Source organism: Myotis nattereri (assembly GCF_964212035.1).
Source record: "Myotis nattereri genome assembly, chromosome: 10".
In the NCBI taxonomy this organism is placed as follows: domain Eukaryota; kingdom Metazoa; phylum Chordata; class Mammalia; order Chiroptera; family Vespertilionidae; genus Myotis; species Myotis nattereri.
This window is the reverse complement of record NC_138085.1, coordinates 70,193,209-70,220,344: the sequence shown is the minus strand read 5'-3', so window position 1 is coordinate 70,220,344 and position 27,136 is coordinate 70,193,209. Positions and strand designations below refer to the sequence as shown.

General features: G+C 49.6%; 1 protein-coding gene across 1 annotated transcript; it reads left to right on the top strand.

Annotated features, from left to right (window-relative positions):
- Nucleotides 1-863: 863 nt before the first annotated feature.
- On the top strand, nucleotides 864-27,136 carry LBH (LBH regulator of WNT signaling pathway). The gene is made up of 3 exons (XM_081100510.1): nucleotides 864-1,116; nucleotides 3,643-3,745; nucleotides 24,500-27,136. The coding sequence occupies exons 1-3, from the start codon at nucleotides 1,091-1,093 to the stop codon at nucleotides 24,686-24,688; spliced, it is 318 nt and encodes a 105-aa protein (XP_080956636.1). The 5' UTR covers nucleotides 864-1,090; the 3' UTR covers nucleotides 24,689-27,136.

The window sequence follows — 27,136 nt, the reverse complement described above, 5'->3', positions numbered from 1 at the left end:
CCCCGCACCCCACCCCGGCACCGCGCCGCTGCTGTGTGCGTGTGCGCGCGCGCGTGTCTGTATGTGTCCAATGGAAAAACCCTAAGACGACACTTCTTTCTCACACAAACAAAACACACCATGGATCTCAGGACTAGCCCCTCGAACGCTAACGCGACCCCCTCGGGCTCCCCCCAGCTCCGTGTCCCCTCCCACCTCCCAGTGTTTCTTTAAGCGCTGTTCTCATTTCCACACAGCTTGCCAGGGATAGAGGGGACCAGCGATCGAGGTGCCGCAGGCGGGGATGCCAAGGAGAGGCCTAGTTTGGGGGGTGGACGCTGAAGCAGGGTCCGAGGTGTGGGCTAGGGGCGGCGAGTGAGTGCAAAGGAGAGCGCTGGTGCCGGGCGGCCAGGATCCAGGGATGGCGCCCTCCCTCAGCGCAGCGCAGCGCGGTCGCCAGGCGGTCATGTCCGGAGGAGCGGGTCCAGCGCCCTCCTCAGGCCCAGGGTCCTCGCGACCCCAAGTCCCTAGGGGTGAGCGCAGGGAGGGGGCGCCAACGCGGGCTGGTTTGTAAGCTCAAGGCGGCATTGACATTGAACTCCAGCCCCAGTTCGTGCGTGCGTGTGCGCGCGCGCGCGTATCCACGCGCGTGCCTGCGTGTATGAGTGGTGGGCAGGGGGGCGGACTAGAAGCTGCAGCAAACCACGGCCCTGGAGGAGCAGAGCCGAGCGCGCCCCCGAGCTGCCGCCCGCGGGATCTGCAAGCACTGAAGCCATTCATGATTTTGGTGACGTTATTCCAGGAGTGGGCGAGGGAGGGCGGGGCCTCTCGGGGTCGGGCCCCGCCTCCGCCCCTATAAATACGACTTCCCGGGCTCTTTGTGGGGCCGCGAGCTCAGTGGAGAACCCTGAGCTCCGTCTGCTTTGCCGAGGCAGCTGGCAGTGGGGCTGTCTCCGGAAGACGGACCGCGGACGCCCAGTGCCCGCACTCCGCCGCCTGCTCCCCGCCTGCCCCCGCCTGCCGGGCCTGTCTGCGCCCGTGCCATCCTTACTCGGGGCGCAGTGACCGTTTTTAAATCACAAGGGCGTGGGTCAACCTCCCCTAGGACTTCATGTCTGTATATTTCCCCATTCATTGGTGAGTATCCTGCGCCCTCGGAGGGCATCCATCTCGCGGCCGTGGTTACGGGGTCCGGGCGCCTACTCGTGCCAGCTCGGGTGCGAGTGGAGCCGGCGGCGTGGCACTAACCCTCCGCCCAAGCCCGTGCAGGAGTCAACGTCAAGGTTGCAAAGATGGGGGTGGGGGGAGGTGGTGCTGAGAGCACAGAGACAAAGGAAGTGAACTCAAAGCCCTCACTTAAGGGGCGTCTGGGAAGGTGTATACATGCTGGTGATGGGGTGGGGGGGAGAACCAGGGGTCACGTCTGAACCCTGCTAATAAAACTCCCTGTGGGGAGGGCTGCAGGAGCCTTGCCCTGTTCTGGGGGCTGCTGCTCTTCTCGAGCCCCTCCCCTTTTTCTTTTTGTTTGCTTTCAAGTCTTAGCGTCGAGGCCGGCGGCAGCGGGGCTGAGCTGGTGCAGGCGGCGTTTGCAGAGCTCGGTGCGGTGCGGGGAAACGCTCTCCCGTCTCGGAGGGGTGGGGGGAAACGTAACCTGTCTGAAGCCCCAAGCAGCAGCTCGAGCGCACGCTGCACCTTCCCGACCCCTTCCCTCTCCATAGCCCTTAAAAACCGACGCGCTTTTGTGGGGGCTCGGGCTGGGGAGGAGGCGCCCGCCCCGGCCCGGTTAGAAGGAGCCAGGGCCGGGCAGGGGGCAGCGGAGGTTTGCACTGGACCTGGGATTGGGCTGGAAGGGATGCGCACATTGCGGAGCGAGGCCCCAGGCCGCTGGGAGTTGCGCCGGCTGCTGCTTCCTTCCTTCCTGCTCCGGGGAAGAGGAGGAGCGGCCGGGGTGCGAGCGCTGGCGGCTGCGGAGCGCGCTCTCAGGTGCAGGCGCATAGAGCCCGGACGGCAGACCAGCTCGGCGCGTTCCTGCTCAGCCCAGGCACCTCCAGAAAGTTCATGCTTCTGACTTTAACTTTCCCGGCCGGCGCGAGGAGCGAGCGCCCCTACGCCAGACGAAGAGCCTGGAGAGAGCCCTGTGCGCTCTCGCTCTTCTGGCCGAGTTCTTTGGGGGCGGGGGGGGTGGGGGGGGTGAGGGGTGGGGTGGTGGTGGGGTTGTCCGGCGGCAGTCTTCCATGACCCAGGAGGAAAATGCCTTTGCAGTTCCCACTCCTGACCCAAAACTTGCCCCCAATCCCAGCATCTTCTCTTAGACCCCTCTCCTTCGGGGCTCCCCTTCCCTACCACCTCCGTGGGTGTCAGCAGCCAGGTGCCATATGGGTGAGACTGAAGGCTATTGGAGGCTTTGTGCCCGTGGCCACTAAAACTTGCCAAGGCTCTAACCCCTTAGAGCTCATCGGGGTTCTTATCCCCGGAGACATGAAGATTTGGGGTTATTTTATAGTTGATGAGCGCTTCCCACCCCCAACCCAGATGAACTCTTCAGCATAACTGTGAGATATGCATTATTAGCATCTTGGTAACAGACACACAGGGCGCCTGTGGCTCAGAGAAGTCATATGACTTGTTCAAGATCACACAGCTTTTGAGTGGCATAGATTGGACCAGAACCTACTGTGTCTGTTCTCAGATCCAATGTCATTGTTATTCTATAGTATCCATAAAATGAAGAAGCGTCTGGTACCCCTGTTTCCTTAGACAGAATCTCTCTACAGCCCGTTCCATTTTTAATGTTTTTTTAAAACTATGTGTAAAGGCATGAAAATATTGGGTATTGTGTAGTGAGTACATTGACTTTGGTACCATTTGGCACTCTGCTTTCGGGCCCCTGTGTGTGCCCGTGGCTTGTGTGAGGATAATGGCATGTTTGTATCCTGCTTACAGAGTACAAAGCACTTTACATGTCTGCCATTGGTGGGCCAGCTTGGCCCCTCTGGAAATTTCCTTTGCGATCAGAGTCCGGGCATCCTTAAGGCTTTTTTTAAAAAAAATACAGGGATGTTTTTCAAGCTGTGAGCTTGCAGCTGCTGTGGCTGTGGCTAGAGAAGGGGGTTGGATGGCAGATGTGAAGCTTGCAGAAAGCTGACCCCTTGGGGCTTTAAGTGGGACATTTTTTTTGGGGGGAAAAGCAACACCAGAGAGAGATTTAGGAAGGCAGTATTATTGGGCTTGGTTTCCCTGAGGTTGACCTGTTATTATTATGTAACTCTAATATGCCTTTCCCCAGGAGAAGGGTTGAATTGGTTTTCATATAGACAGATGTGCTCAGCTACCTACTGTTTTGTTTTGTTTTTTCTAGTTCTGTCACTTAAAAGAAAACCCAGTCCCTCTGAGCCAGTGGAGACTAGTTAGTACCAGAGAGGAGGGAAGAGGAGGTTTGCCAGAGAGGTTTTCAGACAATGGGCTTTGTTGATCAAGGTTGAGAGCCCCATGCTCTGGCCTTGTAGGCACTTCCTCGGGGTGTGAGCTTGTTTTTCTGTGAGTTTTGTTTTGAACACCTCTCATCCTGCCTCCAGACACTCCCTTGATCTAGCAGCAGAGTGCACCAAGAGGAGGAATGTGAAAGTGTGTGTTTGTTGACGTTTGGTCTGGGTTTCTTGGCAGCCCTGACTATCTGAGATCGGCCGAGATGACTGAGGTGATGATGAGCACCCCATCCATGGAGGAGATTGGCCTCAACCCCCAAAAGGATGGCCTTTCCTATCAGGTGAGTTCAGTATTGGGTTCCTTCTAGCTCTGCAGAGCCTAGTAGCTTTTGCTGGGCCTGGTGGCAGACTTGATTCTGCATCCCACTGCCACTAAGAGCTGTGTGACCTTGGGAAAGTCCCCTACTGCCAATAAGCCTTAGTTTCTTTGTCTGTAAAATGGGGCAACAATATTCTTTATCTCATAGAATTGTGGTAAAGATTCACCATGATGATAGGATGTGTATAAGGCACACATAGAACCTGGGACACAGTAAGGATTCAGCAAACATGAGCCGATGCTATTAATTAGTCATCCTGGCGGCTGTGGAGGAAGTAATTTGTGCAGTCAGTTCGGACAGAACTTCCCCTCCCAGCCTGGCCTTGGGCAGTGGGAACATTGCTCTGAGGGGCAGCTAATGGGGAAGGGTGGTGTGGTGGAGGAATAGCTGTGTCAAAGGCTGCTTTCTTCCGCAGGACGATGGTTGACCAACTGATTCCAACAGAGTTAATGTTCAAACTATTTAGAAATGAAGAGAGCTTTCCCCAGCCAGAGGCTATCTCAGGGGCCATTGCTGGGATCTAGCTTAGAAATTGTCCTGTGTGGTGGATTTAAAATACATAAAGGACCAAAAATGTGGCCTAAGGTAGAGCTTTGGATTCTCAGCACAACGCTCTTTCTGACCTGCCATGTTGCTCCTCCACTCGCTGACAGCGGCATTGGGACCCCTATGGTTACCTGTGGGGCAGATTTCCGAGGAGAGCACCTAAGTTATTACATTAGGAGTCTGTTTTTAAGGAAAGACCTCGGGGCTAGGGAAATTGTGTGGGTAGCTGGACTGGGGAAGAAATATGGGGGGTGGGGTGGGTGATGGGCCCATTCAGCAGATACTAACTGTATGTCTGCTATGGGCCATGCACTGTACAGATAATAGTGAGATTAAAAAGGAGAGAGAGAGAGAAACATTGATTTGTTGTTCCACTTATTTATGTATCCATTGGTTATTTCTTGTGTGTGCCTTGACTGGAGATCGAACCCGAAACCTTGGTGTATGGGGATGACACTCTAATCAACTGAACTACCCCGCCAGTGCCTCATTCCTTCTTGACCACAGCCCTGAGGGGGTAATTCTGGTTTTACAGATGAGGAAACAGGCTCAGACTGAGGAGGTGACTTGGGTCTGGAACTACAAAGCCTTGCTCTTCTGATGGATCATGTGTTTGTATCTCGAGTTGGTGCTTGGCCAGGTTCCAGGCTTGCTCTGGCTAACCATTCCTTAGCACCATCCCAAGGGCATTTATTTAGTAAAGGGATAAACAAGTAGAAAGCCAGGTGGGTGCAGTGGAGGGAGGGTGATCAAAGCCTGCCTTGGTGAAAGCTAAGGTTGGGTAAAGGAGATTGACAGGTGACAGCGGAGTCACCCACAGGCATGCTGGGGAGGTTCAAGAAGACCCCTTTGTTTTGTCAGTGTGGTCTACCCACTTTTTCTCCCTGGAAATAAATATTCAGGTGGCCCGAGGGGTTGTGGGGGGGAGAGGGGAATACCCTTTCCTGGGGTTTTATATCCTCTCCACCCAGAGTGGGTTTGAGCGAGACAATTGGCCCCACAGCCTGTGGGAGGGCAGAAGTTTCCTGGCTCACCAGCTGGGGTGTTTTCAAATACCAGTTTCCAAGCCACTGAATCAGACTGAATCTCTTTGTGGTTACAGGTGAGATTTTCTTTCAGTTCTGAGTTTTAGATTTCCATCACAGGACCTTTCCAAACGCAGCCGTCGGTATGTGTGGTGTGTGCTTTTTATATTCTCCGTTTGAATTGCCCCAGGATGAAGGGCCAGGTCCTACAGGGCACTTTTCTCAGGCCGCCATGCTGGGTCTGAGGGAGAGAGCAGGTGACGATGGAGGACAGGGCTGCAACACAGGGTGAGGACGGCTGAGTTGGGGTCGCAACGGCAGAATGAAAATCAAATCACCTCTGGGCTCCTGAAATGTCTTGGCGCTGCCTGAAGGACGGGCCCTCAACTCTTCCCTATGGTGCTGGACTGAGGGCTGCCATCCAGTTCTCACAGCCCCGCAGGAAACTTGTCCCTGCTGCTGGGGTGGGGACTACTGTCCAGTTCCAAAATATCTTTTCTGGAACTTCAAAGCACTCTTTGAAAGTTTCACAAAATTTCAGAAAGGTCTTCTGGTTGCCTGGTGAAGAGAAAGCTTGTCATCTTTAACCAAGCAACATTTAGTGGCCCCTTGGTAAGTGTAAGGTGCTGTGCTGGGCACCTGCACAGAGCGGGCTCAGGGCTTATGGTGGAAGCTAGCAGGTACATAACAACGGGAACACAGGCAGGCTGGTGGAGCGATGCAGAAGCCATGGTCAGTCCAGGTCTGGGTGGCAATGAGAAGGCTTGGATTGAGGTCAAAATGGGGCTGGCCTTGAAAGAAAATTAGGACTTTGAGAAGGCACCACCATCTCTGATCGAATTTTGTTGCATCTCCAGATACCCCCTGGTGTGCCCCATGGAGGTCAGGTGCGGGGCTCTGCAGAGTGCCGGCTTGACAATGGCTTTATGATGGGTATTCTCGGGGCTCGCTCAAAGCTAGTGCCTTCCCATTAAACACATTCCCACCAGCGCTCTGGGGATTGGCTGGGACTGCACTTGGCCAGAGCTGTGGGCTCCGAGCTGGGGGCGGAAGACCTCAGAGCTCTGTTCTTGGCATTCTGCCTGAGGGTAATAATAGTACACGGCTTTTCACTGAGACCTGCTTTTCCAAGGAACTGAAAGTGGGAAGGAGACATCAATCCCGACTTGGCAGATGAAATAGAATCTCAGGCTTGTGTTTTGACCTTGAAACAAGGTCATAAAGTAAATAGGCACACGGGGCTTTGTCAATCATTCTCCCACCTTCCAGGCCTAAGGAGCACGAAGCTGTCCTGATTTCTCTGCCCCAGGTCTGACCTCTTTCAACACCTGTGGCACATGGTGCTTTGAAATGATGCTACACTGGGTTTTGAGGATACGGGTCCCACCTTACCTTCTCCCTGCTCAGATCTCTGAGGGCAGGGGGATGACTTCTTACCCGCTTTGTGCTCATCAGCCATCATCCTTCTTACACCCCTCCCCAAATCAAGGTGCCCACCGGCTCAGGGCCTCCACAGAGCAGGCGCCGAGACGATGTTGGTTGTTTCAGCGATACCCAGTCTCCAGACTCTAAAGCTAGCCAGCCTCCCTTCTGCCTGAGGACCTGTAAACGTCCTCCTTAGTCTCATGCCGGTCACAGCTTTACAGAAATGCCTTTGTATCCCCTGAAAGATTCATGCAAGCCCGATCTTTTGTGCTCAGGAAGTTAGTGCTATTTTGTGAGCATTGTATAAAAATCGACAGAGCCAGTGCCTTGGCTTGTCTTAACATTTATGTAGAGAGTCGATATGAGAAATTCATGTCTGTGTACTCTCTTGGCATGAATTACAACACCCACCAGTTGGGTGAGTAAATGGTTACTAGAAAGTCTGAGTACATTTTGGGATGGTGGTGGGTGGCAGCCAGCTCACTGGGCTGAGTGGGGAGGGCCTCGTTGAGGACATTTATGTCCCTGATGGCTGCAAGTACCCCCCCCCCCCGCCGCCTCCCCCCCCACACACTGCATCTGTGGGCCTCCTGGGGTCCTGCCCTGGGGTAGAATTTATGCCGTCTAAGGCCTTCTTCCTTTCCCTAATTCAGGGAGGCAGGTCAGTGCTGCTTTGCACGGCTCTGGCTCCAGGGGCTCTAAGAATGTGGCTTTTGGAATGCCTCTCTGATTGGGTCGCCTTCCATGTTGCCCACGATTGGCCTGGGTCCTGAATAGGGAGGGGTCCTGAGCATTTGCCCGGGGACACGGATGCTGCCACAACCCAAGGGCCCCAGCACAGCATGCTGAGCTTCTCCAGGTTTACTCCCTTGCTAAGTCCCTTCTAAAGCATCTGGACCAAGATCTGATGACTTTATCCTTCCCTAGGTTCTTTAAATTCCTCTCTGATTAGTACGCGTGTCCCTTACCGGAGGCCCTTTGCGTTCCTTCTGCTGGTCTTGGTCACGTACTCCTACCACCTGATGCCCATCCACCAGTCTCACAGGCGGCCGGCTCTCCTTCTCAGGGAAGCCAGGAGGATGTGCTGTCAACCAGGAGTGAGGTCTTCACACACCACCCTGCCCTGTGCCCCGTGCCCACGCCCTCCCAGTGATCCACAGAGCTCAGAGCTTCCCTGCGTCGTCCCCTGCATTTCCCAAGACTAGAGGGAGGGATATCCTGGTGTTTTATATGGTAGGGAGGAGGGACAGTGGGGGTGACCTATTCTTGCCACAGCCCTGCCATTTGCTCCTGGCAGTCCGAGCGCCTCGGTTCTAGCTCTGCATAAGGGCGGGTCTAAAGCATTATGCTGGCCGAGCTTGCCTCTCCCTGGACCGAATTCCCTGCCTCTTCTAGCTCCCTGGCCCAGCAATAACTGGCTCCTTTCTCCCCGCTCCTCACTCTTTATCAGCAGCAGGGAACAGGCTCGGTTTAGTCACTGAAGTCAGGCAGTGGTTAGAAACGCTGTCTTCACTCACATCTACATGAGCCTGCCTTCCCCCGAGCCCTTCCCACCTGTTAAATGCACGTGTTAAAATACGTGATGGGTTGAGCTTCTTCTCTGAGTTAAGTTCTCAGAGACGTTCCTGCTTCCTATCCCTGCCTCCATCTCCCACAAGCCCCTGCTCGTGAGGCTGTTCTGGGCATTACCTTTTCAACTACCTGCTTCCTTCTCCTCCTCACCCCGTGTCTCATGGGTGACCCCCAGCGTGGGACCCCGCACGTTCTGCGGAGCAGCCCCTTGGACGTCTCATGGTCACCAGGAAATCGTCTTTCACAACATCAGACTTAAAAGGCCTCAGTCATCCCTGGAGAGACATAAAGCTAAAATTCCAAAGCACTTGGCAGGAGACATCCAGCCATGGACACGACACGTTACCGGAATTGCAGTGAGTTTTCTGTCTCCTGTCCCGTCCCCCTCCACCCCAGTTCCTCCTGGGTACAAATCAAAATCATGTGATGCAAGTCAGGCAGTGAGGGCCACAGGGTGCAGGAGCCCACGGAGTCCGGTGCTTTGGGTGGCGTTGTGTCTGCAGCCTGCTTCTTTTGGAGTCAGCACACACTGTTCAGATCCAGCCCCCTTTCTACGAGGGGTCCAGCACCTTCCTTCCTAGGCCCGAAGCCTGGACACAAACATAGCGTTCTCTGTTTGGAATGCCCCTGGGTGAGGGCTTGCAGAGGGCTAGAGTTATTCCCATGGGGGACCCCCCATCCCCTCTAGCTCTCCTCCCACCCCCCTGCACATACACTGTGATCACAACAGTGAGTCTGTAGCCCGTCCAGGGAGAGAACAAGCGCTCTTCACTTTCCGAGCCAACGTGGTGCACACTAGAACCATACAGCCGGCCTCCTCTCAAAGGGCCTGTGTTAGGCCTGACGCCTCTCAAGTGCTGGCGTGTTCATCACGCCTGGAGCTGGGTCTGCGTCTTAGACTCTGCTTTGTTCCTGCGGTGCTCCCCGCAGTGTCCTCCAATAGCTGCTTACCGAGGGCTGAGTGGCTGGCTGGACCCCTCCTCCCTCCCTTTCCTGCACCGAGGACGATCCCTCTACCTTGGCCACCCCATGGCGTAGACTTTTGTAGGATCAGCATTTTCTCTATGTCGCCCCCGTCTCCCAAGTTGGGTAGAAAGGAGGACTGCACCATTAGGGAAAGGGATGAGTTTGGGTGGCGAATCTTATGACTAGAGCCAAGAGCTATTCCTGGGTGTCTAGTGAATGTCCTGAAATGATCTCTCAGGCCCGAGTCCTAAAATAATTCTCGGAGGGTATGAAGACAGGCCCTCATTCACACGGAGCTCAGAGCTGACGGGACTTCACTCCTTTCCAGTCTGCCAGCCCCGTGCCACGTCTGCTGCCTGTCACCTCGCCACCTGTCCTTCCCCTGTCCCCGAGCCCACCTCAGGAGGAGGCTTTATCAGTAAATCAGAGCCTGTGGCTGTGGCTTCACTCCTCGGCCGGGAGGGCCCCTTCTTGCACAGACCTGTCTTAGAAAAAAAAAAAAAATCAGCCAAAAGTTTCTCCAGCTGCTGTCCATCTAGCACAGTGGTTCTCAACCTTCCTAGTGCCGCGGCCCTTTAATACAGTTCCTCATGTTGTGGTGACCCCCCAATTTCATTGTTACAAATTGAGCATAATTAAAGCATAGTGATTAATCACAAAAACAATATGTAATTATATATGTGTTTTCTGATGGTCTTAGGCGACCCCTGTGAAAGGGTCATTCGACCCCCAAAAGGGTTGCAACCCACAGGTTGAGAACCACTGATTCTAGCACTTTGACCAAGGGGATATTTGGGAGCTCCCTCGGCCGCTCCCTCTGGAATTAATTCCCTTGCACTGTCAGAAGCTCCTTTTCAGTAAACTACAGAAGAGGCGCCCAAGCATTTAGCTGAAGTAGCAGCAACAACTTGCTTCTCGACCAGGAATTCTATTGGAGCCAATGGATAGGAAGGGTCTGAGTTTCTCTGTCAAAGTAGAATTGGCCTGAGCAACGAGGGTGTTCACAAACCTCAGTCCAGAGGTGGTTGGTCTCTGTTACTAGAATACCTTGAATTTAATAGTTGTCCCCAGGCAGGATTAATAGTACGCCTTCTGTCTTTACTTTGGAGAGTGGAAATACTTGCTTTGCCCATCCTGGGTTTGAGAGGCATCCTTGGCCTTCCCAAGGGCGTGTGTGTGTGTGTGTGTGTGTGTGTGTGTTATTATAAAGGTAATTTTCATTCCTTTTAGAAATTTAGGAAAAATTATAGAGAAGTATGACGAAAAGAACACCCATATTCTTATTTACTGAACCATGTTGGTATGTTTCCTTCCAGTATATTAATATGCATTTATATTTTTAAAAAACTGACATAATACTGTCTCTGCTCTACTGAATCTTTTTGTTCACATACTATAACACGGTGACTGTGTTCCTGTAATTTGGTTTTCTTTGTAAAATGGCATTTCATTTTGTTATGAACCACTTCTTATCGCTGAAAATTAGGTGGTGGCATGTTTTGTTCTTAAAAAGAGCGCTGCTCCAAGCCTCATTTTACGTAAATCTCTGCTTAGGTCTGATTCGTTTCCTTGGAATAAATTCCTGGAAGTGGAGTTACTGATTCAAAGAGATTCAACATTATGAAGCCTCTTGATTACCTTAAAAACAGAAAACAAATCAAAGAGTTTATCAAAATAGAAGCTCCTGGCATTGAAAGGTCTAGCAAACAGGAGCTCACGGGTGTCACATCTGTAGGGACGGAATAATGGAGGCGCTTTGTGGACTGGGTCAGAAAGGTGCTTGGTTATTTTAAAGTGGTTAGGAGATGTTGTACATCTTCCTCTAGTTTGTTAATTGCTTATTTTGAGCAGAGATGATAGCAGTTGATGATGTTAGGCAATTAGCCAGCATTGCAAAATTGCTTAGCTGGTGATCATGTTCTTGTCCCACAGTGGGTGTGTAGACAAAATTACACATGTATATTTGTACAGGCCCTACTTATCGCCTTTATTCTATTAATGACATTGAGTGTCAACCAGTGACGTTGCCTCAGCCTGGCGTCCCATGAAAGTTGGGCGGATGGACGCTCCGTCCCCTGAGCCATCTTGGTATTTCTGGGGTTCCAGGCCTGGCTCATGCATGGTCATGGTTGAGAAATATTGCTTCCCTGAAGTCAAGCATGGACTGCGCTTTTAGAAGTAGATCTGAACACAGTGGAGCCTTGGGCCCAGGGCTCAGGGTCCTTCTGCCCAACCCTGCAGGCCCCAGGTGCTTCGCAGTGAGTAAGCAGCCTTGGCCATGGTCCAGGGTCCACATACTCCTGATGGTTCAAAAAGTTCACTTAGGTGTCACACAGACAAGCTTTAAAAATGTCAGTGTAACTTTATGGTTGCTACCTATAATAAGTAATGCTAGCTTCCCATTTGGGTAGAGATAGTTTTATTTTTTAAACAAAATGAGTAAAGTAGAAATAGAATTGAGCCATATGTGTGCTGGGCGGGAAGGAATAAAGACTTCCTGAGGCTGACATCACTGTTGTTACCACGAAGGAATTTCTTTTCTTCAAGAGTTGAATGTGATCCTCTTGGTTGGAAGCATTCTTAAAGATTAGCTAGTCCTCCATGATGAATTCTGTATGCCTTTGGTCATTTGCCCCTTTGGATATAACAGTTGAAGGTCAGGATCCTTCCTAGCTGTTTTCCTTGGCATCCTAATATTGGAGGTTTTCATGCCAGATTACTTTTTAATACATAGAATGTTCTGTGTATATATTACTTCATGTTTTAACAAAGTGTTAAAACGGGAGGACAGCTGCCCCTGGGGTTCACAGAAACTTTCCAAGGGATATGACAGCAGAGAGCATTTTTGGAAAATCATTTTCCACATCTTCAACTTCCTTCTGTTGCTTTTCTAAAATTGCATTTCCTGGAGACGGGCTTTGTCAGTTTTCTCTTCCTACCTTTCCTATCACAATTGCCCACCTCTCCCTTATAAGAGAAGGACCTGCCCCTCCCCCTCCCCAATATTTTAAGGTGCTTTCCTCCAGGATATAGAAACCCTGGCAGCATCAAATAAATGAATCATTCAAAATGTTACTGTCTAGGAAGCTCCATAAATCTTCCTATCTATCACATTAAGAAACCAATCTAAATAATGTATCATTGTGCTTAATAAGTATGGTGTGTTTACTGATCAGTTATATACTAATAGCTGCAATAAGCCAATTCAGTATTTTTTAAAATTAATAAGCCTTAGGGTCATGAGACATAAAACTTTAAGTTGTTTTTATATACACAAATACATCTTTTTATTTCAGTGAAGTATGAAAAGCTAATGACTTAAAACTTTCAAATATAAAAATATATGAAGGAAAATCCTATAGAGAAGTGGACTGGAAATATAGTTTCAAGTGGAGAAAGGAATAAGATTTGACTTAAGAGCTTGTTTATGAATTTTTTTAAAAAATAGGCGATTGTTGATATCAAATTGCTGTGGCATACTGAGTGCATTGAAAAGAGTGGCCTAAAAGTTTTATTTTTAAAATGTTAAGATTTATAATTTATCAGAAGTTTTAGGTGTCGGTTTAAAAACACATGAAAGGAGACACAGTTTTTCAAAATTCTTTTAGGAGGGACCCACACAAACTTTTGGATGCGTACACTGTTCTTAGAGTGAGAACTGTGGCACTGTGGTCTCGCAGGGTGGGAGGGCACCTTGGCGACGGTGCCAGTCTCCTATCGGATAGAGGGATGCACACGGCAGCATGGCGTTGAGTCACGCAGGTGTTCTTTGGATGCTGCCAGCGCCATGGCGCTCAGACGCTCTCAGCACAGTGGGATTATGGACGACGAATCTGGGTAGCTGGTCTCTAATCGTGGCTTTGCTTCTGTCTGTGTCAGCTCGGGCAACTCGCATCGGTCAGCTCTGTGGGCCTTGGTTCCTCTGTCGTTAGGGGCCCGTGGATCGTGTCACTTTTGTGATTAGAACACTGTACAGGGAGGTGAAATCCGCCATCCTGATCCGAGATCAGCCCTGGAGTTAAAACATCGGCTTTCTTCTTTATGCCAGCCTTTCTGACAATGAAGGCAGCTTTTAGGTTCCCTTTAAATCTTTTCCAGTTTTAAAATGTATTGACCTTCAACCTTGACCCAGTGGTTCTCAACCTTTTGGCCCTTTAAATACAGTTCCTCATGTTGTGACCCAACCATAAAATTATTTTCGTTGCTACTTCATCACTGTAATGTTGCTACTGTTATGAATCGTCATGTAAATATCTGATATGCAGGATGGTCTTAGGCGACCCCTGTGAAAGGGTCGTTCGACCGCCAAAGGGGTCGCCACCCACAGGTTGAGAACCGCTGACTTACATGACCCTCCTCTTGCGGGTTCTTTAGGCCAACAGCTCTCACACTCTGGTGTCAGTCCCGTTTACATTCCTAAAAACGATTGCGGGCCCCACGGATATTTGTTCAGGTGGGTTATATATTCTGATTATGTCATATGTGGATTATGTCTTTTTAAATTGTATTTATTAATTCATTTAAAATAATAAAACCATTACATGTTAACACCAGTAAGTTTATCATAAAAACAAATCTATTTTCCAAAATAAGAAAAGTTTAGTGAAAAGAAAAGCATTGTTTTTCATTTTTGTAAATTTGTTTGGTGTCTGCCTTAATAGAAGATAGCTGGATTCTCATAACTGTTTCTGCCTCAATCTGTTATAGTAAATAAAGAAAATCTGGTTTATGCAAACATGTAGTTATAAAAAGAAGAAAGATTGTAATAGCCTTTTAATATGTTTTTCTTTGATATTTCACCTAGACTCAACAAGTGATGGTTTCTTAAAGGTTAGTGGCCAAGTGGAATCTGAAACCTTCACAAATGAACATTAAAGACCTTCCAAATGTTGACACATTTCATTATATAATGTCAAAAAAAAATCATATTTGTTAATGTCTCCACTGGCTTCATCAGAAGTTCTTCAAGTATTAGGAAACTGTCAAGCTTACAGTGGCTGATACATGTTTCCCAAAATTCTGATTTTTGTTTGAAAGCTCAATTTTTATCACCGGTAACAAAGACCATCAGTCATTTTCTTTGAAATGAGAGGCTCATTTTATTCATTTTTGAGAACATGTCTGCTAAATAATCAAGTCTGGATAACCATAGTTTGCTGGTCATTTTCTCAAGTAAAAATAGTGTTCCGTGGAAAAAGTGGCTAGTTCAGCTTGCAACTCAATCACATAAGTGCCTTTTTCCCCTCGAGACAACCATTGTGCTTTGCTATGCAGCAAAAGTGTTTTATGCTGACTTTCCATTTCAATACATAGAATATTTTAAAAAACAAGATGTACTTAAGAGTCAATATTTAATAAAATTTCTGCTCCACTGCAAACATTAAGTTTTCTTTTTAATTGTGAGCAGGAGATGGCGAAAAATATAATCACTACAAAGTATAGTTAATATCACTGCATTCATTAATTCTTGCTAGGGTGCCAGCAATTTCACCCACCATTGTTTTTCATACCACTAGTACAAGGGTCAACACAGGAGAAAAGGCAAGTAACATCTTAGTATTGTTAAGGAAAATATGTAACTCCGTGGACACTCCCTCTCTGGAAGAACGATGGGAATTGAGCTTTGAGAACCACTGCTCTAAACTGAACAGAATCTGTCTGACCAGAGGACAGGAGGACCTTCGCCTTCCTGTGAGTGTGGACGGCCTCCGTGAGATGCGTGGACCACTGGGAATATAGCCCTGTTTACTCAGGGTTTTTTTTTAGCATCAATACTGCAGTTAGGACCAACTGAAATATCCGGGCCTCTTTTGCAGGACCTACGATCAAGCAAGGCTTCCTGCTTGGGAGGGGGGAAAAAAAAGTTTTAACTTAAAGACACGGAAATCAGCTGATGACCTCCGTGTGGGACAAGTGGATTGGAGGTGATGGATGTCATCCCAGTGGGGATGGTGCACAGATCGTGGAAGGTGGGAGTGTAGCTGTGGACTGGGGATCCAGCAGCCTCGGATGGACAGGCGAAGCCAGGAGGCTGCCGGAGGCTGGAGAAATCCTAGAATGACTCCCAGTCCAGGAGGGCACAGGGAAGATGAGGTTGGACAGGTCAGGTGGATCTCAGCAGGGTCATGAGAATCGGGAGAGTGTACAGCCCAAAGCAGGCTGCCTGGCCAGGTCATGTGCTGCAGAGGCGGTGCTGACTGAGGCTGAGCGAAGGCCGTGGGCAGGTGGTAACGAAGTCCTAGAGACTAGAGCAGTGATGGCGAACCTTCTGAGCGCAGCGTGTCAGCATTTTGAAAAACCCTAAGTTAACTCTGGTGCTGTGTCACATATAGAAATTGTTTGATGTTTGCAACCATAGTAAAGCAAAGATTTATATTTTTGATATTTATTTTATATATTTAAATGCCATTTAACAAAGAAAAATCAACCAAAAAAATGAGTTCGCGTGTCATAGGTTCGCCATCACTGGACTAGAAAGAGTTGTTCTCATACAGGGTGGGTTTGGTAGGGGTTAGGAAGGGAACCCCAGACAACGATGGGAAGGCTGTGGGACCAGGCCAGGTCTCAAGATTTTTGTCTCCAAAATGAAGGATGAAGGAATGGTTGGAAATGGCAGCCACATCAATCTGGGCTTTCCGAGAGATGGGGGTGGGGCTGTGGGACATTTGGGTAGCACCAAAGGAGAAAGACAGAGAAAGGGATCTGTCATTCTGCAGAGGCCCGAAGTGACCGGGAGGCGTGTCTTCTTCCCAGAGGGCAATGGTGGTGTAGTTGATAGGATGTGGGTATTTTCAATCATCTAAGCCAGGTAACTGCAGGCTTTTCTCACTGCCCTGGAGAACTTGGAGAACATTCCAAAGGCCCCATCAGCTCTCTGGGCCCAGAGAGTTATCGGTAGCAATTAGTGCTAATTAACTGGGATGTGGAACTCTCCTCCTGCAGGTGGGTGTGTGTGAGAGAGATGTTTATGAAAGGTGGTGTTTTCCCAGAGGATTTCCTTTTCTTTTAAGTGAAGGCTCGAGGCCTCAGCATCTTTATTAGCCTCCAATCTGTGTTGGAGTCCCCTATAGGATTAGCAACCCCAGAGCAGGGTAGGAGAGGGAGAGGTGGCTGTTCCGTAGCCCAGTCCAGGAGAGATCTGAGCGAGGTGAGAGTCTCAAGGATGGAGAAGGAGGTGACTTGCATCCAAATGGAAATTGGAGAATGTTCCTCCCTCCCTGGATCCAGGCAGTAGCCACTCCGCCCCTTTGCTCTAATTTTTCTGTCCTTACCAGCCACGTTTCACTTTGAAAAGTCAGTAAAATGTCAATAATAATGATGGCGATGATGATGATAAAATAGCAGGAGGCAAAGAACTTATTTCTTGCCTTCGCTTATTGTTAGGGGGCAGAAAAGCGGGGTGTACTTTTCATTTTAATGAGTTGCTGCGGCTCATTCATTCAGCCCTTGGAGAGCAGGATATTGGTAGAGATCTGCCCATTGTTATAAACCAGCCCCTCCTAGGAAGGAATAAACACACAGAGCCAGCACAGTGTTGTTCTCCAGGAGGAATAAGACTCTGGGGACCCGAGGGGCAGGAGGGCCTGACTTACCCATGCAGTGGGCTGAGGGAGAGGCGCAGAATGCAAAGACCTCCAGCTCTAGGACTTCCAGTGAGAGACCAGGATCTGGACAAGGCAGTGGCTTCCATCCCAGCTGGCGAACCCAGGCCCTAGGAAAGCAGGCGCTGGGAGGGAAGCAATGGGGTCAAACCATTTCTCCAAAGAGCCTTGCCTAGAGCTTGTGAGCACAAGCCCAGGAGTGCTGCTGACTTGCTCCTGTGACTTCCCAGCCCCGCACTCTAAACCAGTGGTTCCCAAGGTGGGCCCCGCTCCCCGGGGCGGGGGGGGGGGGGGGGATATTTGACTTTTAAGGGGGGGGGGGGCAATTTGAGAATGAGTTCTTAACAGTGAATTTTTTGCATTTCTTATGGTTCTAGGGGCCTCATATACAGCATATAAAATATATATTGTGACATATTTATGCATTTCGGTTCTCTATTATATGTTTTGAAATTTATTTGCTATTTTTTTTTCATATCACTTTATATTATTATTTTTTAAACAATTTCTTAGTGATTTCTTCCTCAGTGCTTCCACTGTCCTTTTGTTCTTTTGTTTTTCTCTTTCATGGATGCCGTGTTCTTTGGAAGTTTGTTTAGACCGAGTTAATGGCCCCTTAGGCTTCCTCCATGTGAATAGGAGCTCACTTTTTGAATAATAAGAATTACATGTCACAAGGGGAGGGGGGACCGGGATTTTAGAAATGCTTAGGTGGGACATGGCCAAAAAAAGGTTGGGAACCATGGCTCTGAATGGTCCCTGGAGACCCAATTTACCTACTAAGAACCATCGTTAGGAATTTAAAGTTTACAGAACATGTTCACATATCCCTGTATTTCAGTCTTTCCAAAGCCCCATAAAATGGGAATTAGCATTAACCCCAATTTATAGAGGAAGGGTTGGGGGATGGGTCTCCACTTCTTTGAGCCTGACGGGGACCATGATGGTGCTCAGCATTCAGCCTCATGGAAATCTTGCAACAATACTGTAACATGGACATTCCCTCCTCATTTTACTCAGGAGGCAGCTGAGGCTCAGAGAAGTTAAAATGATGAGACCATGGTCATGGAGACAATATGCTTTCAGGGCCAGGTCAAAGCCAGGTGTTTAGACTCCCGTGGGAGCGGCCATTTCCAACAGCAGGTTGGAGGGTGACGTTTTCCCTCGCTGGAACCAGAGAGGGGAGAGGCTTACACAGAAGCAGATCACTCTCAGTTCTTTGGGGAGCTACCTGCTTATTCATCTCAGGCCCTCTGCCCTACCTCCCCTTTCCACCCACCCAGCAGAGGAGCTCCCGAGGTCTCAGCTTGCAGAGCTGGTAATTAGCCCTTTGTGTCCAGTCAGCCACCTTTCATCCCCTCTACCTGCCGGTGTCCACTTTCCCCGTTAGCATCTCTCAGCTCTTGGCCGAACCCTCCGCCCTCTTTGTGGCCAGCTCAGGCTGCTTGTCAGGGATGATGGCTGAGGGACGCACACAAGCACACAGGGGAGGGCTGGTCCAACCAGAATTACTCACATTTTCCATTCCAGGTGCCAGACATCTCTCTCCTCTCCCTACCCCAGAGACAGCCAGGTTTAGATCACCTGGCGTCGAGGCAGACAGTTGATAGCTAGGCCCCCAAATTTCAGGCCTTTGGAGCCTTGGTATTGCCTTTCAGGTCCCCTCCATGGCTGAAACGGGAGCTGACTGGCAACTTTTCTACTTAAGCCAAAAGCCTGCCCACTAACTCCTCATCCCCAGAGCTCGCCCTCAACCCCAGACTCCTCTGCTGCGCGGCCGCCTGTGTTGGTCCAACAGCCAAACATCCCGAATTTCCCTGGACAGTCCTGCTTTCATTGTCCTCCTATTTACACGCTTAGGTCTGTGCCATCCAGTGCAGTTGCCACAGGTGTAAACATATTATATTTAAATATATCCTATACATGTATGTTAATACAAATGAAAGAAAATGAACATGTTTAGCCTTGCTTCAAGTGCTCAGTGGTCACACGTGACTAGTGGCTACTGTTGGGCAGCGCGGATAGGAAACATTTCCACGATCACAGAAAGTTCTGATCTACACAGCCAGAAATTCTAGTGTCCTGGCTTCCAGACCACATCTCACCGGCCGTGTCTTCCTCCTGGAAGGGCCTGAAGTTCCCTTGACCTTTTGAGTGAACCCATTTGAGTTCCCAGAACATCAGGGCCTCTTGGCATCAGAGGTCACCTGGCAAAGGTTGCCCCTGAAGACGTGTCTCCCATAAAATTCACCAGGACTGCGTTTGCGTGCCTGCTGTTTCTTTATTTTATTTTATCTTATCTTATTTTATTTTATTTTTTAAATTAAATCTTTATTGTTCAGATTATTACAGTTGTTCCTCTTTTTCCCCCCATAGCTCCCCTCCACCTGCTTCCCACCCCACCCTCTGGCCCCCCCTGCCCCCCCACTGTCGTCATCCATAGGTGCGCGATTTTTGTTCAGTCTCTTCCTGCATCCCCCACACCCCTTTCCCCCACAAGAATAGTCAGTCCACTCCCTTTCTATGCCCCTGATTCTATTATATTCACCAGTTTATTCTGTTCATCAGATTATTTATTCACTTGATTTTTAGATTTTCTTTTTGATAGATGTGTATTTGTTGTTCATAGTTTGTATCTTTATCATTTTCTTCCTCTTCTTAAAGGATACCTTTCAGCATTTCATCTAATACTGGTTTAGTGGTGATGAACTCTTTCAGCTTTTTCTTATCTGTGAAGCTCTTTATCTGACCTTCAATTCTGAATGATAGCTTTGCTGGATAAAGTAATCTTGGTTGTAGGTTCTTGGCATTCATCACTTTGAATATTTCTTGCCACTCCCTTCTGGCCTGCAAAGTTTCTGTTGAGAAATCAGCTGACAGTCATATGGGTACTCCCTTGTAGGTAACTGACTGTCTTTCTCTTGCTGCTTTTAAGATTCTCTCTTTGTCTTTTGCTCTTGGCATTTTAATTACAATGTGTCTTGGTGTGGTCCTCTTTGGATTCCTTTTGTTTGGGGTTTTCTGTGCTTCCTGGACTTGTAAGTCTATTTCTTTCACAAGGTAGGGGAAGTTTTCTGTCATTATTTCTTCAAATAGGTTTTCAATATCTTCGTCTCTCTCATCTTCTGGCACCCCTATAATTCGGATGTTGGTGCACTTGAAGCTGTCCCAGAGTGCGTGCCTGCTGTTTCTATACAGCGGATACCTGGGGCCCGGGGTATTCTTGATATGTTTGATCTTCAACACATCACTTCATTTATGAAAGAGGGAACTTGGTGTCTATTAGCTTAATCCAGACCATCAGCCCCAACAGACAGCCGAGTGTAACAGCTGGATTGTGAAATCCAGCACTGGCAGAGGGAGGAAAGGGCAGAACTGAGAGAACCACAGCCTGCCCCCACCCCCTGCCCCCAGGCCTTCACCACCCTATTGTCTGTGTCCATGGGTTATGTATATATGCAAACAAGTTCTTTGGTTGTTCTCTTCCTGCCTTTTTTTTTGTTTGTTTTTTTTCTTTTCCTTGTCCAGAGAGAAGGGGCGCTTTGGGGTAAGCGGTTTAACCAGAAGCAGTTTCTTTTTGGAATGGGGCAGCTCCTTATTCCCTGCCAGTTCCTGCAGGCCAACGGCATGCTGGGCTGGCCTGCTGCCTCAACCCTACCTGTCATGTGCTTGGCAAGGCTGACTTGAGTCCTTTTTTCCACTGCCTTCCCCACCCCGGCAAATAGCAGTTGCAACCTCTCATTTTTCTGCTGCCCAGATGATTAAAAAGCATGACTTAGTGGAAAAATCTTGACCTCCTTAGGGTCAGCCTCTTCAGCAGCTGTCGGAGATAAGAGTGCGCTGGTGAGATCCTCCTCTCGCAAGGCTTTCTGTCTGTGTGCAAGGAAACGAGAAGCTGTTGGTTTCTGGGTGCCTTTTGTTTGTCTTTGGAGAGAGCTACAATCTCCAGAGTCATAAATTGGTATTATCTACTAATAAAATCTCTGATGGAAGGGTTAGATTATTATAGTGATTTTTAAAAATGTAATTAACAGGCTTTGTAAAAAAAAAAAAAGTTTTATGGTTGTTTTTTTTTGTTTTTTTTGATGGTGCCTGCTTTGAACAATTCAGGGAGCAAAGTTCTCTGGCAGCTAAGCAGTATCAGAAGTTCACTGCTCAGACTTCCCCCAAGGACGTCAGAGACTTAATTGTGCAGCTGCTGGTATGAAAGGCATTGTGTGGAGTTATGTTAATTGCTGCGTTAGTATGGCTGCCTCTTGTTTGCAGATTGAACACTTACCGGAGTCCTGTTGAAACGGCTCCACAAAGGACATTCAAATTTGACTTTAGCATGTGTCCTCACAGCATTTTATTATACTTGGATTTGCCAAGCACTTGTACCCATCTAGTGAGATACGAAGGTCACTTTGCTTCTCAAAAGGAGAAACTGAGGAACGGGTGATTGAGAGGACTTGGCTGGGGTTATACAACTGATGTCAAGGACATAATGAGAATTGGTGGTCTTTGGCTGGATGCTGTGTTATCAAATGAACACATTACTTGAAGTCCTTGAGGTCTGAGTTTGGGTCTCAGATCTGCCACTTCCTAGCTCCATGGCCTTGAGGAAGTCGCTTGCCCTCTCTGTACTTCAGTTTCCTTATCTATAATATTAGAGGCCTGGTGCATGAAGTTCATGCACAGGTAGGGTCCCTAGGCCTGGCTGGCAATCAGGGCCAATCTGTGGGGCAACCGGCGGGGCCCCTGCTGGCATCTACCTTGGCTGGCCTGGGGCCTGCAGTCTGGGGGCAGCTCCTGCATTGAGCATCTGCCCTCTGGTCATCAGTGTGTGTCATAGCCACCAGTTGTTCTGCCGTTCGGTTGATTTGCATATTAGGCTTTTATTATATAGGATAGGGATCACACTGCTGCTTACTTCAGAGGACTATTGTGAAGACAGAGAATCTGATCTGGGATGTGTCACCAAGGGCTGATCAGCAGATAAGCCTGGTATGTCTCCCATCATCATCATTATTTTAACACACACCCCCACCCCACCCCTGCCTATTTTAGCTAAAGGCCTGCTTCCAGCTTAAAACAAACATCCCTGTTCTCCACCCTTATTATCCTCCTCCTCTTACTTCTTGTCCCTGTCACTCTTGCTCAGACGGTGATCACAGTTAGAATCTGGCTGCCATCTCTTTCGTCTGGGAGTCACAGGGCAGGCACAGCCCTGGGCTTGCGGTCAGAGGGTAGAGGTAGGGGGCCGAGTCTGGGCCAGGTGCCATCTGTTGACATTTCACAGCTCTTTCTCGGGTCCTGAAGACTTAGAACAACTGCCCGGACTGGGAAGCTCAGCTGCCCAGAGGGTCATCATGGGGCCCCTGGCAGCTGAATGAGCCATTGAAACCCACAGTCTTGCCCATCCTCCCTGGTCAGTTTTCTGTCTGTAAAATTGACATGTTCACCCAGTGGCATCTATTCATTTTTTTCAGAAGGTACAGGCATTGAAAACAGAAGATCTGGGTTTGAATCCTGGTTCTTCCACGTGGCCCTCAGAGCCTCAGGTCTCACTGCTCTTGGGGGTGGTGAGGCCAAAAGGAGGTGATGTCTGAAAGCTTCGTAGACTTGTGTCATCACACACAGGGAGAGGCTCCCGCTGCACAGGAAGAGAAGTGAGGAGCGGCCCAGAGAGGCCCTTGACCCTCTCCTAGCTCAGCACCGGCGATCTGTGTGCACAGCACAGTCTGAGGGCAGAATTGTAGGGCTGGCCACACCAGGAGGAGAAAGCCAGCAGTGGGGTCAACCTGTCCCGTGCTTTCTTTCAGCCCCACTCCCCCAGCCCCTCCCTTGCCTTGTTTTCCTCCTGGCTGCCATTAAGGCACTTTTTATAAGGCTTGTTAAGTCTTTAATGATGCCTGGTTGTGCAGCTGGCTTAAGGCTTAATCCCCAGCAATAGGGCTTTATTGGATAAATGGTTAATAATCACTTGTCTGCAGGGATTGGGGAGGTTTCGGCGAGGCCCATGACTCCCGGCAGCCCCGCGTGACCTGTGACACGGTTGGTGACTTGACTGGGACAGCATTGCTTGGGGTTGGGGTGCAGGAAGATGGGGCACCCTCATAGCATCACGGAAGGCCTGCGATTGTAGGAGAGCATTTCTGCCTCTGGGGAATGGAAGACACCTGTCTGTTGCCGTGGGCTTGTCTGGATCTGAGCCAGGCATCTCTTCAGGTGTGTGTTTCTACTCAGTCCTGGTTTTGCCTTCCTTTCTTTTGCTATTAACGAGCTGTGTGACCTCGAGCAAGTCTCCTGACCCCTCTGGGCCTCCGTTTACTCACCTGTCAAATAGAGAGGTGGGAAGAGATGGCCTTGAAGGTGCCGTGGGATTCTGAGGCCACAGAGGCTCCTCTCTCCAGCTCTGGGATGCGTCACCCAGGACTGTGAATGGCAAGGGACCAGCAGCCCATCGGATTAAGTACTTAAACTGCTGGGCAAAGAATTGGGTCAGCTGTAGTCACAGGGCAGTGTATGCGAAGGGAATACACAGAGGCCTCAATTTTATAGTCTGGTTTGAGGTTTCTCCCACTTCTGGGCAGGACACACAGTAGGCATTTTTTAAAAGCCTTGTTGATGGGACTCTGGAGAGAGAAGTAAGTTCTTTCAGGTGTAGAGCCATCAAGGAGCCAGGAATTGTTCACAGATGAAAAAGGAGCCTGGGATTTTGTCCCCAGCCTGCCTGTGGCTGGGAGCCACACCTCAACCCTTATGTGGCCTTGACTGTCCAGTTGAAAGGAGATCAGGACCCATCTACTGGAGGAGTGAGGGTGGTACTGGGGCACGGGCACAGGAGTCAAACATACCTGGGTCTGAATCTCCTTCCACCACCCATTTCCAGGCTGCATGGCCTGGGCAGCCTCTTTCTCTAAGCCTGGGATTCTTTAAGGTAGTATTAGGAACACCTGCTTGTCAGTATGACTATGTTAGTTCAAAATTATATATGTAAAGCACCTGGGAGCTGGCTCATACAAGGTGTCAGTAATGATCCTGAGAGGATTTTTTTTTTAATTTAAAAATTGATTTGAGAGAGAGAGAGAGAGAGAGAGAGAGAGAGAGAGAGAGATAGAGACACATTGATCTGTTGTTCCACTTATTTATGCATTCATTGGTTGATTCTTGTATGTGCCCTGACCGGGATCGAACCCATATCCTTGGTGTATCAGGGCGACACTCTGACCAACTGAGCTACCGAATGAGACCTGTCAGACTGCCAGAGTAAAATGCTTGCTGCAGACAGAGATGTGGCTTACTGAGGATGACATGGCTTTGAATGATTTTATCAGAAATAAAACAAAACAAATAGTGCAAACAGAGCTACCCCACCTTTTAGACTCGGTGGTGCTGCCCTGAAAACTTGCAGCTTCAAGTTGAGGAATGCTTTCCCACGTTGCCCAGAATTCGCTTCCCGGCTGCTGTAGCCCGGCTTAGCACAGTCCATGGCACACGGCAGGTGCTCAGCCCTGCCCGTGGGTGTGAGATGAAGGAAAGGAGTTGCACTTTTTAGATCTGTACGTGACCGGGCGCTCGCTCTGCTTTTATTTCAGATCTTCCCTGACCCGTCAGACTTTGACCGCTGCTGCAAACTGAAGGACCGCCTGCCCTCCATAGTGGTGGAGCCCACAGAGGGGGAGGTGGAGAGCGGGGAGCTGCGGTGGCCCCCCGAGGAGTTCTTGGTCCAGGAGGATGAGCAGGACAACTGTGAAGAGACAGCGACAGAGAACAAGGAGCAGTAGATTCCCACCGACTCCCCGCGGGTCACACCAGACAGCATCTGTACCTGAACTGTGTTCTTTCCCATTGTGATGGATGAAGAGAGTGGGCCACAATCGTTCTGAAACGTCAGACCAGGCTTCCGTTTTGCTCCTGCGAATCACTGAGTTGGTTTTCTTTCCCTTTCTTTTCTTTCTTTTTTTTTTTTTTTGAACTGTGTCGCACCCTGGAGCCCTCTGGGGCACTTTGCAAGGCCTTCTGAGAAAGGAAACTGCTTCAAGCCAGGGTTGGGGGTGTGGGGAAGCTTTGGTTTTTGAGATCAGTATCTGAACTCAGCACCTAGAGGCAGCGGTGGGATTCCAGGGGGCTCTGTAGGGGGGTGGGGGTGGGGGGAATGGGTCATACACAGCGAGCAAGGAACATTTGGGCTAAGAAAACAAACACAGGACAAAAGAGCAAATGCACGGTTTAAGGAAAACATTGAGCAGAGAGGTGCAGCCAGGAAGTACTTACTTCTCAGTGAGCCCTCTCTCTGCTGCTGGGGCATCAGACAACCAAGTCTTCATCTCTCTCCAGCTTCGCCCACCGCCAGCCTTTGCTTTCGTTTCAGGCGTGTTGCCTGTTACAGGGGAGGCGGGTAAAGGAGAGCAGTGCACCCTGGCTGCCTGCAAAGCCAGCCGGAGGTGGTGCTCAGAAAGGGAAAGGCTCCCCATCTTTCTCCACGGCCCCTCTGCTCCTGGCTGTGGCGGGTTGACATCCCTGCGGTAAGCTGGAGTGGTTGTTTTTAAGAGGCAGTGCTTTTGAGCTTCTCTTCCCTTATTTATCCTTTCTGTCCCGCCCGCCCCTGGGAGCAGTGAGAGTTCTTCCTGCCCTTGTCGGAGGACTGATGTGGACACTTGGACATGAAGGTCCCCTCCACACTTGCTCTCAGTCTGAGCAGAGGCCCAGAGCGAGTGGGTGGGCTCTCCCAGGCTGGCCCTTCTCTCTCCTTACCATGCCCTCCCAGCCCCCGGCCACAGCCATGAGGCCCAGGTGGCTCCCAGCCCTGCAGTGGGTTCCAGCCACCAGAGTCAGTTGCGTACCCACTCCCATGTGGGCTTGTGGCCTGCTCTCCTGGTGGGAGCTGCATGAAGAGCAGAGGAGACTCTGTTTCTTGTTGGGGAGGTGACTAAGTTAGTGTCCATCCCGAGAGCTGGCAAAGCCCGGGAATTACTGGATGGGTGAGGAGGCTCTTGTGCAGCAGCCTGGGGATCGAGTTTGACACTAACGGGTGTCATGCGATCCCTGGCTTCTCCCCTGGTGTTCCTGGTGGGAGGACGGCGTGGCGAGGGAGCATGGAACGGTGGTCCTCCTCACTCCCCACCTCCCGCCTGTCCCCTGCAAGGGCACAGTTACCCGAGAAAGTTAGCCTTGGACTTAGAGCTTCTTATCATAGTTCAGAACCACCAGGAGCTGCACAATGCAGGACGCGCTTCATCTCTATCTCAGAGCAGACGGTGCTGCCAAGAGGTGGGCTCAAGAGCAGCCCTGGGGCTGAACTCTGCCCAGCGAGGCACCCATGTGAGCCCTCAGGTGTCCAGTCAGTCCAGGGTGACCGGGTTTGGACTTGCATGAAGGTTGTATTTAATACCTCAAGGTTAGTGTGGCTCTGGGGAAGGTTGGGCAGGAGGACAGGGTGTGCTGTTGATACATCAACAGGGTTTGGTTCTGGGCAGCCGACACTCTCCCATCCCCGCCCCTGCTCCCTTCCTCTGTGTTGACTGCTTGTGTTACTCACCGATCGATGGCAATAACTTCTTCCAGCTCCTCGAGGAAGTGGGAGAGCCTGCAGCCTGTACTGGGGGTGTTTCTCTCTTGCTCTCCCTTTCCTCCGGTTTTGGCTGCGGAGACCCTTCCCTCCCACTCTCCTTCCCTCACAGCAGCATTTCTCATCCTGTGCCTCCCTTGTGGATGGGGTCTTGCCTTTTAAAATCCTGTGTTTCATGTCCCCCTCCAATGTGCTCCCCTGTATCATCTGTCCGTGTGATGGGAATGTGCTTGTAAACTGCATAACAGACCTACGTTGTGTATATGTGTGTTTATGGGGGTGGTTTATTATTTTTGCTGGTCGCTAGACCCCTTTGTACGACCATGTGGAGTCTGAGCAGGCCAGAGGCTGACAGCTAAAGTCAGGACCCTCAGCAGTGAGCCTGTTGGGGGGACCCAGTCGCTCTTGGACAAGTGGCTGAGCTCCTGTCTGGCCTCCTCTTTTTTTTTTTTCTTTAAAGTATCTTGTGTGTATTTCTAACTGATCGTACTAAAAGCAAACAAACTAGTATTTCAGTAAACATGCCTGTTGTAAGATGAACCTCCTGTAACTTCTATCTGTTCTTTTTTGAGGCTCAGGGAGAAACTAGCTTTTTTTTTTTTTTTTTTCCAAACTACTTTTTGTCACTGTGACAGTTGTAAATAAAGTTTGAAAATGCTTTCCA